General features: G+C 51.2%; 2 protein-coding genes across 3 annotated transcripts; both read right to left on the bottom strand.

The window, feature by feature from the left end:
* Positions 1-829: 829 nt before the first annotated feature.
* Positions 830-10,397, bottom strand: SPMAP2L (sperm microtubule associated protein 2 like). Its single transcript, XM_061993198.1, has 9 exons — positions 10,155-10,397; positions 9,709-10,046; positions 7,512-7,562; positions 6,317-6,439; positions 4,597-4,734; positions 3,918-4,038; positions 2,349-2,480; positions 1,677-1,852; positions 830-1,094 (listed from the first exon to the last, which is right to left on the bottom strand). Exons 1-9 carry the CDS (start codon positions 10,395-10,397, stop codon positions 980-982), a joined length of 1,437 nt encoding a protein of 478 aa, XP_061849182.1. The 3' UTR covers positions 830-979.
* A 281-nt stretch (positions 10,398-10,678) lies between these two features.
* ARL9 (ADP ribosylation factor like GTPase 9) lies at positions 10,679-17,129 on the bottom strand. 2 transcript variants are annotated; one of them, XM_061993017.1, is made up of 4 exons: positions 16,980-17,129; positions 16,358-16,526; positions 13,504-13,679; positions 10,679-11,801 (listed from the first exon to the last, which is right to left on the bottom strand). In XM_061993017.1, the coding sequence occupies exons 1-4, from the start codon at positions 17,127-17,129 to the stop codon at positions 11,622-11,624; spliced, it is 675 nt and encodes a 224-aa protein (XP_061849001.1). In that variant the 3' UTR covers positions 10,679-11,621. The 2 variants fall into 2 exon arrangements, with proteins under 2 accessions (XP_061849001.1, XP_061849002.1); XM_061993018.1 differs by lacking the exons at positions 16,358-16,526; positions 16,980-17,129 and adding exons at positions 15,186-15,260; positions 15,546-15,721.
* Positions 17,130-17,572: the final 443 nt, after the last annotated feature.

The following is a 17,572-nucleotide window of genomic DNA, read 5'->3' as shown; positions in this document are numbered from 1 at the left end:
TTCAGTATCTGCACCCCATGGCCAGTGGCCAGAAAACTTGTAGGAAACGTAAACGCAATCACCCTGTGCCGTGTCCCACGTAGGCCCTGCTGTACCCCTGCAATCCAGCTGCCAAACTGACTCACCCTCAGATGCAACTGGAGCTCAGAGTCTGTTCTGCACAGCCTGTCACCAATCTCTCTTTTCTTCTTAGTTTCTGTAATGTGCCTTCTCACTTACACTGAGGGGAACTCTGCCTTTTGGACTTAGGCTCCAAAAATCCCAACACAGAGCTCTATTACTTTGCCCAGGGTCCCAAAACTCAGTATCTGAACCAATTTACCCACCTGTGCATCTGGTATCAAAGATGCATGCAAAGAATCTGCCCGTGCTCCAGGCATTCAAGAAAATAGGCCCCAAATCCAAGCCAATCAACCCACATGCTACACCAGCATTTCCAAAGTCTGCACTAAAGCTTTGCACCTTATCAAATCCAGCCCTGGATCTGGAATTTTGCAGCCTTTTGTGTTTCTATTTCTGTGGCAAGCACAAACTGTCATTATGAAGATTTCTAAACTTCAGCAAAAATTTTGAAACCCAAGGCCAGGAGTTGTGTTGCATCAACCTACTGCATGTCACTTGCTTTGGTTTGCCACACTTCTTTACAGGAAAGCACAGTTCCTGCTCTGGCTTCCCGCAGCAGTTGTTTCATTATTCCTTTAATCAGTACAGCAAAAAAAAAAAGAAGAGCAATAAAACCCAGACATAACCCATCCTGGGGACAGAGGCTTCCCAAATCAGGTCCAATTCTGCCCATTTCCCTGGGTAACTTAAGGAATGGCCATTTTATTGAACTGCAGATAAGCCCGCTAAGAGTGTTCCTGCTGGGTGCTGCCCCTGCCCCGTGGTCAAGCAGGTTTTCAGGTCACAGCACAGCCCAAAGAGCAATGTTCCAAGGGGTGACGGGGGCAGCTGGTGTGGGCTGTGTTTCTGAGCGAGCTCAGCGTTTAACGGGACGAGCCAACTCTTGGATCCGAGCAGAACAAGTCGCCTTCTTAGCAGCCTCACTCACTGTGAACGCATCTGGGTCGAACTGAGTCAAGTCCATCGGAAGCCTGGGGGAGCGAGGACAGAGGTGGTCAGGTCAGTTCCTGCTGGTGCAGGACCTGCCAGCTGACACACCTCCAGCCAACCCCTGCCCTTCCCCTCTCACAGGAGGATGGAAACAGTCTTGCCTCTGCTGCTGTCCCGCCCCTATGTTGGTGAGAGGGGATGGATGCTGAACCTCTCCCTACAGCCAGGCATTCCCTCACCCTCCGTGAAACATCCCCCCCAGCACTCCCTGCAGCCCAGGCTGAGGCGTCATGCTGAGCAACATCCATGCCACACTGTGCCACATGTCAGATGGTTGCTTTTTATAATTGCAATTAATAATTAAGAAATCCCAACCAGTAATTCTTACTGGAATTTAAAAGTTCCTGTTTTTTCTCTTTTGATCCTTTCACCTCAAAAATGCATTTTACACCACAATCCATGTTGCATCAGCACATCCAGCCATATAAAATCCCTGTGTTTTGGAAGTAGAAGAGCAGTGACTTCATCACACTGGTGAAACCCAAACCAACAATTTGTGCTGTGGCCTGCACAAGATGGGCTGGCAGCTGATCGTTTCCCCATGGAAGGGAAGCAGCACCCACCTTTTGCAAGGCTGGGCCAGTTCCACGAGCCTTGGTGTGGCCACCGAGTGCTTTGCAGCCTTTGTCACTGGCCACTCAGCATCCCGCAGGGGCAGGTAGTCTGGATGCAAGCTTTTTGCCCTGGCCAGCTCCAGAATCCAAGGGCTTGCAGTTGCCCTCAGAGCTGACTTGGAAACCTGTGGAAGAAAGGAGTGGAAAAGTCCTTACAGGTGCTCCTGGCATTCAAGGGTGCGCAGTCTGCAACTCAGTGTACCCAGGTTCACAGTCACCATCCACACACAGATGGGACACAACACTGTCCATAGCTGTGCCTGGCACCAGCCAAACTGTGGAAGTAGCAATCACTGCCTGGCCAGTCCCAAAACCTGCCCTGCAGGCTCCTCTTACCCATAAGCCCTTTCTCCAAGCCGTTCCCCAGTCCGGGAGATATCCCAATGAGGCACTTGCCCACCTCTCACCATTCCCACAAGTGCAGGCTAGGCACAGGTGTGGGGGTGCCTGTTGGGGGGCAGCTCACACTGGGCATGGAGGACAAGTCCTAATTTCCAGCCCCAGGAGCAGCATCAGAGCTAGTAGCACCTGCGGGGCTGCCCCATAGAAAGCAGCCAGGGATAGAGCCCCCATGCCCTCCCTGCGCCCCGCAGCCCTGCCCCGCCTGCCACGCTGCCTCACCGGGCGGATGGCGGCTTCCAGGACGCTGTTGTCATAGCACCAGGTCACCTTCCTGAGGCATGGCTCTGCCAGGAGCTGCAGCTGCGGGGAAGCTCTGGCTGAGGCTGCCGCTTTGCTGACTGATGTTGGCACCTGTGTGGGCTCAGAACGGGGGAGAGGTGTGCGGACACAGAGGGGCACACATTCTCTCTCCAAAGGGATGAGCACCCAGAACCCTTCCCCTGCAGACATGCTAACAAGAAGCAACACTCTTATTTTCCCAGCACATATTCTTTCTCTTTCACCTGAACTATAAGGTAGTTTGGGTGCTGCTGGGATTTGTATGTTTTAGCCAGTATTTCTTTTTTGCCCAGCTGTCACTCACTCAGAGCCAGGACAGGAATGTCTATAATGACAGCCATGCAGCCAGGTAAAAGTGCAGAGAAATTCACAGAATCACAGAATCTCAAGGGCTGGAAGGGACCTCGAAAGATCACGTAGTCCAACCCTCCTGCCAGAGCAGGACCACGAGAGTAGATCACACAGGAACTCGTCCAGGTGGGTTTGGAATGTCCCCAGAGAAGGAGACTCCACAACCCATCTGGGCAGCCCATTCCCGTGCTCTGTCACCCTCACGGTGAAGAAATTCTTCCCTGTGTTTGTTTGGAACCTCTTATGTTCCAGCTTATACCCATTGCCCCTTGTCCTATCATTAGCCATCACTGAGAAGAGCCTGGCTCCATCCTCTTGACACCTGCCCTGTACATATTTGTAAACATTAATGAGATCACCCCTCAGTCTCCTCCAAGCTCCCTCAGCCTTTCATGCAGAGTGGGGTTTTTCACAATCATCTTCCTGGCTAAATCGATTTCCCCACTAAGCAGAGACACTCAGATTTCAGGGTAAAAGTGCTGATGAAGTTCCCACAGCAAAAATGATTACTGCTTCAGCATGGGACTTCTTCCCCTATTTTTTACAGGGTTGCTGATGCCAAGGTCTGCTCCAGCACAGCCTCCTTCATTTCCTAGGCTGGAGACTGCAGCCAGAAAATCCAGCCTTTGCCATGGAAATGAGTGTAATCTGAGATTGCCCCAAACCCTTTCACCCCTGACAAAGCAATGACCCACCTGAAAGGAGCAAATTCAGAAGTATGTCTCTAAATTAGGCTTCTGGTAAAACACTGTTGAAATGTACATAGTGCTTGGAGGCTCGTGACCCCTATATTCTCAGATAGGAGCACAGCCGCTCGACTACAAACACAACTGTACTCCCTAGGACCTAAACAGGTCATATTCATCAGGTTTCTCCACTTTCCCAGGCTGCTTTATCAGGGGATGCAGCCCAGATGCCTCCCTTGGCTCTCCTGCTATTTTAGGCCACTCCAGCCTGGCTGTTTTCTGTCTCTCAGCAGGGAGATTTTCAGACATCATCTCACTCCTAAGAGGCAGTTTCTCTCAGCGTCACAAACCCCAGCAGAACCAGGCAGCTTCTCCCCTCCGTAGCACGCACTGTGCACATCCAGGGTGTAAAAACTCAGGACAGTTTGCTGCATCACTGTGCCCTCCAAATCTCACTGAAGCACCTCCTCACCTCTCTGGCCAGCAGGAAATCTGGCTGCAGCACCTTTGGCTGGGCAAGCTCCAGGACCCGCGGGGTGGCCTTATAGCTCAGTGCAGCTGGTGACACACGCCACTCAGGGGACTGGCGAGGTCTGGAAGCAAGAGAGTCAGGGCATGGCCACTCATGGATATTCCCCCATAATGCTTAAACCAGGCTGCAATTTAATACACTAACTCCCCTAAGTTAAGCCTCATGCTTGCTGCAGTAATAAGGAGCTTTATCTTGTCACCATTTCCCCTATAGAAACAATTCAACCCAAGAGAGAATCACAGAATCATGGAATGGTAGGGGTTGGGAAGGACCTTTAGAGGTCATCTAGTCCAACTTCCCTGCTAAAGCAGGTCCACTTAGATCAGGTCACACAGGAACACGTCCAGGTGGGTTTAGAAAACCCCCAGAGAAGGAGACTCCACACCCTCCCTGGGCAGCCTGTGCCAGGGCTCCCTCACCCTCACAGTGAAATAGTTCTTCCTTATGTTTAAATGGAATTTTTTTGTGTTCTACTTAAGGAAAGCAGGAGTCCCTGCTTTGCATTTTGCCCTCTGTTATACCTGTCTTCTGTCCCTGTATTTATTCCTTTGAAGATGCATGGATGCTACAAGACCCAAGGGCCTACCTATAACATCCTACAGGCTTTCTGGCCTCTCACCTTCGCTGCAGGTAAGCATCCTGGCATTTTTTAGGTTCAGACAACTTGAGCAGCCGATCAGAAGGGAAGCTAAAATCCTCTAGCAATGGACGCTCCCAAATCGTTGATTCCCGTCCACAGCCATACAAGAAGAGAGATCTTGAGGAACAGAACAGAAGAGTTAGTGAGAGGCAACTGACAGAGAACTTGATCCTAGCAGATGGTATCCTAAGTCTGGTTACATATCTGTGCCTAACACATGTACAAAAGTTGGCACTGGTGCACAGGGAAAAAAGCCCTGAACAAATGGGCATTTATACTTGACATTTCCTATGTTTAAAGGTAAATGCCGTTTGCATATGCAGGGTCTTCTTTTGCACCCTCAGTGCACTGTTTGCAGAGTCTAGGCCTTTCCCTGGACTGTTTTAAGAAGCCACTCTACTACACAAACTGGAAGCATCTGTGTTGTTCAGCTCTGCCAATTGAGAAACCTCTTTGTTGCAATGACTTAACAGCACCTTGTGCTCTTGCAGTTCATCTTGGGATCTCCTCAGACTTGCCTAGAGCATGCTCATCCAGCTTTCCATCAGCCACAACTGTCGGAAGATGTCTGTCATCACCAGAGAAGAGGTGAGCAGAGGTGAGCAGAAAGGCCGGAAGGGCTGTCAGGCAGGCACCACTACTCAAGAGACAGAAGCTCTCAGGAGGATGAGAGCCCCTGAACTGATGACAGTGGCAGAGGAAAAAAAACTACAGACACGTGTCTTGACATCCCCCCAAGTAGAGGGAAGCTAGAAGTGCAACATAGTTTCATCTCCATTTTCATTGCTAGGACTTCTTACAGACTAGCAGCTACCATCGTGTCTCTGTAAGAGCTTCATTCCCTCCAACAGAGCTTCTGATGAGCTGCTTCAATTAATGCAGCATCACCTAGTGCTACTGAAGTTTACACTTTTTACATCATTTTTCACTCCTCTTCCCAAACATGTGCTAGTTTTATATCATGCTGTGACAGCAGAGGTTTAACTCAAGGCAAGAGACCTGGATCCCTTCCAGCCAGCAGGATGCTGCAAGATTTCTCTGTCCATAGCACTTCCTAATCTTTATTCTGAAGACTTAGACCAGGATCCAAGAGGATGCAGGGAATCACTAGTTGTGTCCAGGTGCCTGGCTGGGCAGCCTCAGCCCCAGTACAGACAGAGGACACTCTAGGGACAGACAGTCCCTCAGTACACACACGTGACACACATGTTTCCATTGAGGCATGCATGTATGCACATGATGTCTTTGCTTCTGAGCTGAAGCAGCACTGTTGGTTGGAGTTTGTTCCATTAGAGCAGAGGAACACACTCCCCATCCGCCTGGAGATCAAGGCTGGCTGCTACAACAGCTGATAGGAATCTAAAGCTATAATCAGACCAGCAATCACCATGTGTTGCAGAAGCCCTTCACACAGCCAAGAAGTGGCTAAAATAAAAGAGCATCAAAGCTTAGCACCTCACAGTTCCTCCTCATTTTGGAAGTCAAGACTATGCTCCCATAGCACTATCTTCCCTGCTACAGGTAGCTTCTGATCCAAGCATCATTACAGCCTGGTCTCAGTGGCATTGAGCTACCTGGGGGGCAGTGGTGGCAGGAGAGGAGGCAGTATCTCCCCTTTCCCTGGAAGCCAGCACATCCCCAACTGGAGAGCACCCTCTGAGCTGCCTCCTTCCCCAGAATGTGCTACCACACCACTGACCTGCACTTGTGCTTGCCAAAATCTTGCTTGGGCTTGGCCAGTGCCACTGTTCTTGGGGATGGTTGAGCTGTCCTAGCACCCAACGAGAGGGTCCTGATGGTCTCTTGGTTTCCCCACACGAGCCTACCAACAACAGTAAGGGTGGGAAATTTTAGAAACAAGCACAAGTGTGAAATGTGCTTGCTGGGGCTCTCTTTGCCAGCCTGGGATGGGGCATGCAGTCCCTATGGCTCCCCACAGCTGCACAGTGCTGCTGCCATCTCTCAAGCATTCACCTTCTCCAGCACTGAATTTCCTAACACTGTCCAGATGGTTGCTGTCAACTCAAAAGGAAAAGAAGCCTTCAAGTGATGAGTCTGGCTTTACAGTTAGCAGTGAATATACAGAAAGGGTCATTTCATTACATCTCTGAAACCCCTGGGGGAGTTTCGTGACTGCCTTTTTCTTGCCTCACCATTACCACCCAACTATACCACAGGCATGACAGTAAAAATAATAATAATCATGTCATGGCCAGGGTGTGCCATGGAAAGTGGGTGAGGTTTTGCAGCATGTTAGTGGTTACTCTCCTGTGCCCAGGGCAAATTTGGAGTTGCTCATCCCCCATGAAAGAGAGGCTGCAGTGAGGGTAGTCAGGGCAGGGAAAAGCAGGGTGATGGGTTTGTGGAGCCGTTTTCAAGCACAGTGATACCCATCTAGACAGTGGAGAAGAGACATTACCAAGAGATGGCTGTCCTGGCGTGTCAAGCCATGGTTTCACCCTGTAATGCAGAGCAACTCTGCTCATAGAATCACAGAATTGTTTTGGTTGGAAAAGACCTTTAAGATCATCAAGTCCAACCACTAACCTCACACTGCCAAAAAGTTCCTAAAGCCAGGCTGTGTCCTCCAGGATGCAGCAGCCTGTGGCTCCAACAAGGTCTGGCCTCCACAGCACCATCCTACCCTGCAATATCTCAGTGGGGTAGCTCAGATGGTGCAGCAAAGGTGAGACTCAGGTCAAGCCCATATTGATTGAGAACAAGAAAGAGCAAACTGAGTAGAGCCTCTCATATACTCAATATCTCAATCTGGTTTCGGAGCCACTTTTGCTCTTGAGAGGAAAGTAGCAGCAAGACAAAGGCAAAAGGTCTGCACCAGCTGAAGCCCATCAGTCCCCAGTCCTCAAGTAAGGGCTGTTTGGGCTCCTCCTTACCTGGGATCATTTGCAGGAGATACTTTCTTGGGTTGTGCAAGTTCTTGTATCCTATCAGAATTGCAGAAAAGAACAAATGTGCCATTAAACATACAGTTAAACCACCCAAGCATAAAGAAGCTACTGCTCTATTCAAAGCCATAACCGACTCTTGAACCCCTGTGCCTTGGTGAGGCATCCCTTGCGAGAGTGCATTTAGGGGAGGTCTCTCTCTCCAAGTAACTTTCCATCCATTTAATCTGGTGAACTCATCAGCCCATGGATTTTCGTGCTGTCTCTTGGACTGCAGAGACATAAATTTGCAATGCTGTCCTCACTGCAGTGTCCCTTTGGGACATGGCAGGGAGAAGGGGAAGGTAATTTTCTGGTTAATAACATGCTATACAACACCAGCAGGTAGGAGATGGATGATCCTCTAGCCTACAGGAGCCCAGATGAAAAGAAACACGTTATCAACACCCTTGTGGTTTTTTAGATGGCACCATGGAGACAGAACTGTTACCACATGGCTTTAGGAGCACAGGTAAAGACTTTATTTATCGTTTTATTTCAGTCCATTCAGCACAGTGGTCTCAGATGCTATAGAGACACAGAAATATACAAGGTCTGTGCCCTAAGCAGCACTGAAAATGTTTTAATTGAGCATTCATCAGACCAAAACCTTTCAGGAAGATCAGATACCATTGTCTGCTCCTGCTGCTCAAGTGCCCCAGGCCTGGATTCCCAGTGGCTGAGAAGTGCTTGTGCTCTGTGAGGCTGGGTACAAAGCGAAGGACAAGCTCACACCAGTGCCACAAGTGTGTTGCAGGGCTCCCTGGTGTCACAGCCCAAGCCCATACCCACCCACTGTGGCTGCAGGCACCTGCCCCGAGAGGGCTGGAGAACACCCACACAATGTGGGATGTGGGGAGCACAGAAGGCGAAAGCCTGGGGCATCCCTTCCCTGCTTAGCATCACCCAGCAGCAAGACAGCATAGCCCTAGAGAGGCGTGGGAACACCAACAGAGAGATGTTTGCTGACAGAAAATGGTCAGTGCTTTGGGGACACACCTGTGGGTTCTCTGATGGGGCTGATCCCTCCAGTGAGGTGCCAAGACCTGGCAAACACTTGCCGGAGAGCTCAGTGCCACAGAGCCTCCCACAACAGTAGGCTGCTGTTAGAGCATTCTCGCTGCATGCTCCCTGTGAGATACCTGCTGATTTATCTTTGCAGGTCACAACACTGCAAACACTGCTCACACCGCGATCCCACAGAGGGAACTGCCCGCAGGACTTTGGCCTACTGCCGCCAGCTCAAGATGGGACATGCTCAGGAAGGCACAGCTGGCATTTTGAGGAGACAAAAACCAGCTTCAGCTGTTCATTCCCAAGCAGGTCCCCAGAGGCTTCTCCTTGCAGAGGTGTGAGGGGATGACAGATAACCATGAAGAGGTGTCCCCCCCCACCAGTCTAGCTGCATTGCAGAGCTGGCACTATCTGCAGGCTCATGGCTTTTCCACCACCCCCAGCACAAATCTACAGCGCAGTCCTAGCCAAACCTAGCACAAAGTGCACGTGGCCCCCATGCCTCACAGTGTTGGCTTGGCCACCGCTGTGCAAAACTTGCATCAGGACCCAGGCAAAGGATGAGTCACATGTACATCCACATCAGGTCTCTCAATTCATTTGACAATTGTTAATGTGTGAGGGTTTTTTCCAAACAATAATAAAAAAAGACTTTCTACCCCTTTCTCTATGCTACAGACAGGTATCCCTACACAGGGTGTACCAATAGCAGTAGTGAACACACCTCACCGACAAGGGGACAGCCCTCGGGGAGCCTTTGCCATTTGGTCCTGTCTGTGCTTCCCAGCAGAGAAGAGGCTGCCTTGCTATAGCCAGACACAGAAGCAGTCTGCTTCTTCTGCCTGAGTTCACAGACTCATTGCTTAGTGGAGGATCAACTCCCTTTGAGATCAATTCCTTGTAAAGCAAAGGGTCACAGCTTCCGTTTTGAAGGGGTAGGACAGTCAAGATGTTGTCATGAGAAGCAGGGGGAAAAGCAAAGCAGACATAATTTCCTCTGTGTGTTTATCATGGCGTCATCCAATACATCAACCTGTTTCTTGGCATAAATTCCTAACCAAGCCCTCCCCAAGAGTCCTGGGGCACAGCCTGGACACTCAGCCAGGGGACTGGGGCCTGGGAGAGTTCTTACCTGTTACGTGAGCATGCGGAGAAGTAAGCAGAAACTGCAAAGACGAGAAGAGGTGAATTTAAAAGCTTGGTAGCACCTGCAGCCTGGGCTGCCGGCTCCTCAGTGTGAAATAACCACACGGCAGACAAAGCTTGTATATCCCCTTGGGATGCAATTCCCTGGCAGCTATTGCTGCTGGTTTTCGCTGGTACCTTCCCGGTATAGCACCAAATACCCTCACCAGCACCCTCCTCCCGGGGCGAGCAGCAGCGGCCACTGCTGACCAGCAGGCTCCCTCCTGGCTCAGCATGGCCACCCCTCGTTGTGGCCGCCAGTAACTTCAAGGGGACACTGTCAGTCTAGGGACAGTGGTGGCTGCGCTGAACCGGGACTCTGCCGCAGAACAAAACGGGCCGCCGTGTTTAAAGAGGGGGACGGGCAAACCAGGGACGCGGTGACACCGACACCGTGGGAAAGCCAAGCGCGATTTCGGGGTCCAGGCGCCCCGACGGCGGCCGAAGCCATGTACCGGGCTGCCGCGCCTTCCCAGGGCAGCCGTTCCCGGCCGTGGTGCCGGGGGACCGCCGTCTCGCTCCGGTGAGGGGCCGGGCCTGGGACGCGGGGGAGCCGCCGAGACGGCAGCGGTAGGGGCTGAGGCAGGTGGCCCGCCGCGGTCCTCCGCAGCCCCCTCCCGACCCGGCCGCCGCCATGGCGCGCGCTCCCGTCGCCACGGCAACGGCGCCCGGCTCGCGGCTCGGCTACTTCTCCTGCCGCAACCGCTCCTGCCGCCATGGGCCGCCCCGGCTGGCCCCGGCGGCGGGCAGCGGGCCTCCCGCGGCACGCTGAGCGCCGAGCGCAGGGCCCCGCCGAGGCGCCCGGCCGGCCCTCACGGGCCACTCGGCCGACGCGCTATACAGGCGGCCGCCGCCGCAAAGCCAGGACGGTCTCCGGCAGCGCTCCCCGCTCCGGTAAATGATTCCCGGACCACTGCTGAGGGTGATACTTTCCACTTTATGCATCTGTTCCAAACTCTCATACAATACACGCGGTTGCAAAGCAGGTCCGTTGCAGAACTGCTCCTGGTCGTCCTCTGAGCACAATCACCAGGACGCCAGGAGAGCGACACTCGTCAGCAACTCATCTTCCTCACCCGCTGTGCTAACAGAAATCGCTATCAAAAACAACAGGTTTTTCACATCTAAGACTGCTCACTCGAGGACAGCCTGGATTAAACAGAAACAAGAGGCTCAGCCTGAGGGAGGAGCCTCCCACCTTTAGTGCCAATTTAACTTAAATGCCTCTATTCGCTACCTTAAATTACACTGTTCAGTTTTTTTCCCTGTAGGCGAAGGAATACTTAATGTCTTACGGCTTTCATTTTCTTGTTCTTAGCCACCGAAGAAGCAGTAACCAAACCCAATTTCCAGAGATGATTAACTTGCCACTCCCTTAAAAGCTAGCTCCAATAGAGCAATAACAAAAATTGTCACCATCAAAATTACTGCTCAAAGCACTTTAAATTTCTGACACTGTCAAGAACTGAGGTCTCATTTTTAACAGAACAACACTGTTAACAGGGTTCCGTAAAACCCAGGAAGTAAACAGCTTTCAATTTAAGCCCAAGACATCAACCCAGGTTAAATTCACTGAATACAACTTTCTTCCACTGAAGCCAATGCTTGATTCCCACCTGGCAAGAAGCTTTCTTAGCCCGTCTCAGCTCCCTTTACTGTCCAAGACTTAATTTTCCCCTACAAATATACTAAAAAATAGACTACTTATCAACTTAAAACTTTTCTTATCAACTAGACACCATTTTCAGAGGAATTCCACACCCATAAGGAAGACAGCTGTACATTTTGGTTTGCCATGCAGCAGACTGACTATGCACTAACACCCGATCTCCCTCAGCTGCAATTATCACATTGAAGCTGTCACTGTGTTTCCAAAACCAGCTGCACTATCAGCTCCTTGGCATCCTTCATGCTGGACGAGATCTCGGAGCCGTCCTCTGCCACGTGGGTACCAATCAAGAACATCTTCCTCTCATCACCAATCTCAGACAGTGCCAGAGCATCATGGATATCAGTGATGCAATATGCACCTTCGAGGTCCTGATACACAAAAAGAAAACAACCTTGTTAGTTGCATGAGGTTAGTTGCATGAGGTTTGTTGCAAAGCACCATTCCTGCTTTGAGACACTGCTTTTGTCCAAGGAGGAGAAAGGTCTCAAGTGTCTTAGGGCACCATTCTTACCATCTTCTCTGAGATCAAGTTCCCATGCCCTAAAATGCTTTGGGCCAAACAAAATGTTTATTGTCAACCTAATTCCCTCACAAAGAAGTAAGAGTACAGTTCTGTTTCTAGTAATTCCAGTGTCTCTGCTAATAAGGTAAGACTACTTGTGAAAGGCAGACAAAAGCCTTGCCGTGCCAAGACCCCAGGCGCCCAGCACAGAGCTACAAGAGCAGGGCAAATGTACGACAGTCATTCCCTACATACCTTCTCAGCCATCAGCATTTCTGACTCTAGGACCTGGAGAAACACTGGTAGCACTTGTGTTTGATGAAGCCAAAGCATGCACTTGTGTTCAAGAGTAACACAAAGGACCACTAGTAACATGCCTAAGTTAATAAAAATTGAGGAGGTAACAATGCAAACTGAGCACACAGCCCTCACAAAAGAAAATCTGGGCTTAAAAACCCTGGGCTGTTTCATCATCTGACCATACCACAGGCATAGTTCTATGCCAGGTACTGATCACTGATCGTTGACACCTTCACATAGATCTGACAAGAAAGCGCTGACCGGTGAGGAAAACTACTCTTCTCTCATACTTCCAGTAGTAGCGTTAGGAGCAACCAACCAATCTGATGGCAAACAACCGTGCTTCACTTTTTGGCTGCTGCTAGGTAAGGTGGTACTTCTAGACAGATATTCAGAGCAGAAACCTAACTCCAGGTCTAACTGTGGTCTCCCTTGGTTTTGTTTGGGATAGAGTTAATTTTCTACACAGTAGTTAGGATGGGGCTGTTTTGGATTTGTGCAGGAAACAGTGTTGATAACACAGGGATGTTTTCATTGTTGTTGAGCAGTGCTTACATGAGGTGAGTCTGCTTCTCACCTTGCCCTGCCAGTGAGTAGGCTGGGGGTGCATAAGAAGTTGGGAGGTGACACAGCTGGGACAGCTGACCCCCACCGACCAAAGGAATATCCCCGACCACATTGTGTCATGCTCAGCATATGCAGCTGGGGAAATAAGGAAGAAGGGGGGGACATTGACAGTAATGGCATTTGTCTCCCCAAGTACCTCTTACATGTGATGGAGCCCTGCTGTTCTGAAGTTGGCTGAGCACCTGCGGGCCCATGGGAGGTGGTGAATGGATTCCTTGGTTTGCTTTGATTGTGTGTATGGTCTTTGCTTTACCCATTAAACTGTCTTTATCTCAGCCCAGGAGTTTTCTCATTTTCATCCTTCTGATTCTCCTCCCCGCCCCACCAGGGTGGGGAGTGAGCAAGAGGCTGCACAGCACTGGGTTGCCAGCTGGGATTAAGCCACAACAAGCTTTCAAACCTTGCACCTCTACAGCAGTTTCCACCATTACTTCCACCCACAGCTCTGATTGCACCATTTCCAAGCACAGGAGCTGCACCTTGCAGATACAAAACTCAACCTCATACTATTTTCCTTTGCAGTCATCTGGTGCCCCAAAAAGATCCCCAGCTCCCAAACACAAAGCCTCCTGCAAAAGGCTTTGTTGCTGTTTTCAGAGTTGCTGAAAGCCTAAACTCAGCTACCAGCAGGGAACTCTTACCTGCTTGTTGGCTAGAACCACCACCGGCAGGGTGGAGTTGTTCTGGATCAGTTGATGAAGCAGCTGTTTTGCCACAGGCAGTCGGGCATGATCCGCCGAGTCCACAACATAGATGAGCAACAGCACTTTGGGCAGGTACATCTTCCAGTAGGAACGCAGGGATTCACTGCCCCCGACTGGAAGAGAAGAGAGCAGCACAGGATTCACCATGTAATCCAAGCAGCACTGCTCTCAGAGGTGCAGACAGCAGGCTCGGGCTTGAAGCACCATGGGACTTGGGTTTCCAAGTACTCAAAGTATATGAGACTGGAAATAGCTTTATTTTCCCCAGTTAACTCCCATGCAGGTATATGTGTACACTCAAGTGGGAAGAGGGAGAAATCCTTCGATTCTATGCTCTTATTTTCAGAGGTTTCTAGGTTCAGTTTCTTTATTTTTTGTTCCTGCCTTGCTGGTTCTTGTTGTCAAGCAGTAGGGAGAGATGAAAGAGGTTTGGTGTCCATAAGCACTATGTGTGAATGCCTCCACATGCCCATCTCATCTTAGTACAAAGCAGGCCCACAATTTCTCAGGAAGACATTAGCTCCGAGGTAGAGAGGGCTCTCATCAGATTTGTATGACACTAAGGACTAGTTCAAAACTCCCACAGTTTTCATACTGTCAGTAACCAGCAGTGCTTAGGAAGAGAGAAAAATAAATCCCCAGCAGACTCTCTGGGCAATCCTTGGGAGAAACTTTTGCACATTTCTACCCAAGTTCCTTCTGCTGGATACAGAGGAAAACTGTCCACTTTTAAAATCAGGCCTTGTAACAACTCTGTGGTGAAACATCAAGCAAGTCGCTTGGGATTGTTGTTCCCATCTGGGGACACAAAGAGGTTGGTAGTTTGCTGAGTGTAGCAGGAGTAGGAATAGCTAGTAGCATGTTAAGTATTTCAGATGTGTTTTCAGCTCTGCAGGTCTTCTCCTTGGTATGCTGCAGAACCACTTGCTCAAGAGTACCGAAGTGCCCAGAAGCAACACATCCGAGGTTCCCTGTAACTGCTTCCTGTCTTACACAGGAGCTCTTTCCAAAACTGACTTGCTAGTCAGCCATCTTTTACTGCCCTCGGTGACTGCTCTGTTTCAAAGCAATTTTGTTTTCCCTTAAGTCTAAATGGTTCAGTAGTTTCAAGAATGTCAAAAGGGAAGCCATGTTTCCCAGGAGGGCATGCCTGACTCTCAGAGCATCAGTGGATCTGCAGGCAGAGCTGCAAGTCTGCCACTGTGGAAAGGAGAGGGCTGGGACTGACATAGCATGCTTGGGACAGATTCCTCTGATTCCGTACTGTGAAGTTTTGGAGGCTCAGCACCATTCCCTCCATTAGAAACATTCATGCATAGCATAACCCAGCAGTTAGCAACCTCACAGTGAACTTCCTTGGTTTTTTTCCCAAACCAGAAGGAACTCAGTAGAAGGCAGGAGCTCCCAGCCCTTGCAGAGACAACATGCCACCTGCTCATCTAGATGATGGTACAAAAAAAAAGAACAGTTTTCTAGCTGCCTAAGCCAGCAAAACAAAAACCCTGCTGTCTGCTGATCATCTTGTGCCATGTGATCACAGCGTAGGCTGCTAACCCCTGGACTAGGCAATGGTATAGACTGAATAAGTAACCAGATTAGAGAGCCATGCACGGATTTACCTGGCTGACACTGGCCTGAGACATTTCATTTCCCATGGGTCAGATCGCAGCCATCACATCTCAGTCACTACCAACCTGGACCAGAGAGGGAAGGATGACTCAGAAACAACAGGTTCTGCTGTGAGGTGTGCAGCTCTAAGCCCAGGCCATCCCCAGGCAGCGGTGATACTGGTTCTCTGGGCTCAGATAGACAAAGTACTTCCTAGTAGACAGGTGTCTCATACCCACTAGAAGAAGGGCACAGACTACAAACATCTCCATAGAGATTATTTCCCTCAGATACAGCAGAGACTCCTATGGTAGTATGACTGGGAATGACATTCTGCCTTAGTGGCCTCATCCTCACTCCCAAAGACTTACCTAGGAACAGCATAACTCCTGTAGGTCTGCTGACAAAGGTGCGGAGGCATCCATGGGACAGTTGCCAACTGAGCCTGTCGAGCACTGGTATAGAATGGTGCAGAAACAGCAGGAAGCAAAGGGCAGCTTCTGCCTTCACAGAAGGCAAGCACTGACGAGGTAAGGATGCCTGCTTCTCTGTACCAGTAACTGACACTCAGGGCCTCTTCCCCCATCAGCTAGCTGCATCTAGAACATCCATGACACCCCAAAAATATCACAGGAGATGCTTTCCGTGGGGATGGACAATACCCAAAAATCAGTGCTCAGAAAACCACAAAAAGGTCAACAAAAACCTACAAGACATTCAAAAGCCATTAAGGACTAGACAATACTACTTACAAGGCTTTTGATAAAAAAGGGTAAAAAGCTTTCCTCTTCCTACATCTTATTATTTATTCCTCTTCGGCGCTTGGCCTTTGCCAGGCACAAGCACCAAGGAGAAGCTGTACAACAGACAACGGCTATGTACTAGAACACAGGGCTTGTTCGGGACACCTCTGCCTTGGGCTGTCTTCATGCGTTCAGGTTTGTTACCCTTTTCTCTCTGGGAGCAGAAGTCCCCGGAGGACAGGGCTTAACAAATAATGACCTCCTTTAACACTGGAATATCACCTTCAAGAAGAGGTGATATCCCCAAACAGAAAATAATCACAACTTTACAATATTAGGGCTGGTATGAGGGAACACGGAGCTTTTAAAATACGGGTCTGATCCTGCATGTACAGGGTGGGAACTTATTTTATATTCTGCACTAGAAGAGGTTCACTTACTCTCCAGGAACTCCATTTGGGACTCTTCGGTGTTGATGCAGATGGCATTGAAGCCCTCAGTGGGAGCCACGCTGCGTTTGACATGGTTAGTCGCCAGGGAGTGGAGAACGCTGGTCTTCCCAGCCCCATCCAGGCCCAGCACCAGGATCTGCTTTCTGTGTCCTTTACCCTGCGAAGCGAGGGACAGCGCGCTTAGTCCGGCAGCCAGGGCAGGCAGGAGGCTTAGCAGGGCTGGGGGTAAAAAGGAGGCTTAATAGGGAGCCTATGAGATGCAGCAAAAGCCACTGCGCCGAGAACAAGAAGACGCCAGCTATGCTACCCCGGCAGCGACGCAGCGCAGCACACACGAGGCAATGGAAAGGCTGGGACAGCCCCCGACCCCGGCCCGACCACACGCAGCTGCGCAGGAAAGCTGAGTTCGCGGCCCCGGCCTGTCCGCCCCACCGCGGCCTCGGCCCCGGCCCAGGGCCCCCTGTGCTGCCGGGGCCGCCGCGGGGCGCGAGGGGACGGCTGGGCCAAGGGGCCCGGTGGCCCCGGGGAGGGGGCGGGCGAGGGCCGCGCGGCCCCGTGGGCGCTCCCCGGCTCCGCGGCCTCGCCCGTTGCCCCGGCCCGGGCCCGGTACCTGATCGGCGGCGACAGCGGCGGCAGGGCGGGCGGCGGACAACGCGGACCGGTTCCGCAGGCGGACCCAGGCCCAGGCCACCAGGGCCGCGCCGCCCGCCAGGGCCAGCGCCGCCCCGCAGAGCGCGGCGGACCGCGGGCGGGTGCCCATGGCCGCCTGGACACCGGACACAAGCGCGGCCCGCGGACACCCGCGCACAGCTCCCCCTGCAGCCGTGCACGGACGGCTCCCTCCCCTGGCAGCCGGGTTCCCGCTGGCGGGCTCAGAGCTCACCGCTTTCCATGAAACAAAGCGCCAACTGTTTCAGAAGCGGCTTTCTACTGCTGAAGGAAGGCAGGTTCACCCCACCGCTAATGCTGCTGCTGTTTGTCCCGACATCGTGATTTGCTCCCAGCTTGCTTCTACCTGGACACCTGTCTCCAGGAGAAACAGCCAGAGCATTGTCCAGGCAGCCTGGTCAGAGCTCTAGCAGTGGCCCCAAATCAATGTTTCCAGATTTGACCAGACAAGATACCAAGAGTTGTGTTCTCAGCATCTCCTCTCTCCAAATCATCCTCCAGAAGCTGCATCTCTCCTGTAGCCCCCAGCTCCTG

This window comes from Colius striatus, chromosome 3, assembly GCF_028858725.1.
Source record: "Colius striatus isolate bColStr4 chromosome 3, bColStr4.1.hap1, whole genome shotgun sequence".
Lineage (NCBI taxonomy): Eukaryota > Metazoa > Chordata > Aves > Coliiformes > Coliidae > Colius > Colius striatus.
The sequence above is the reverse complement of the archived record's forward strand: the minus strand, read 5'-3'. Positions and strand labels throughout refer to the sequence as shown.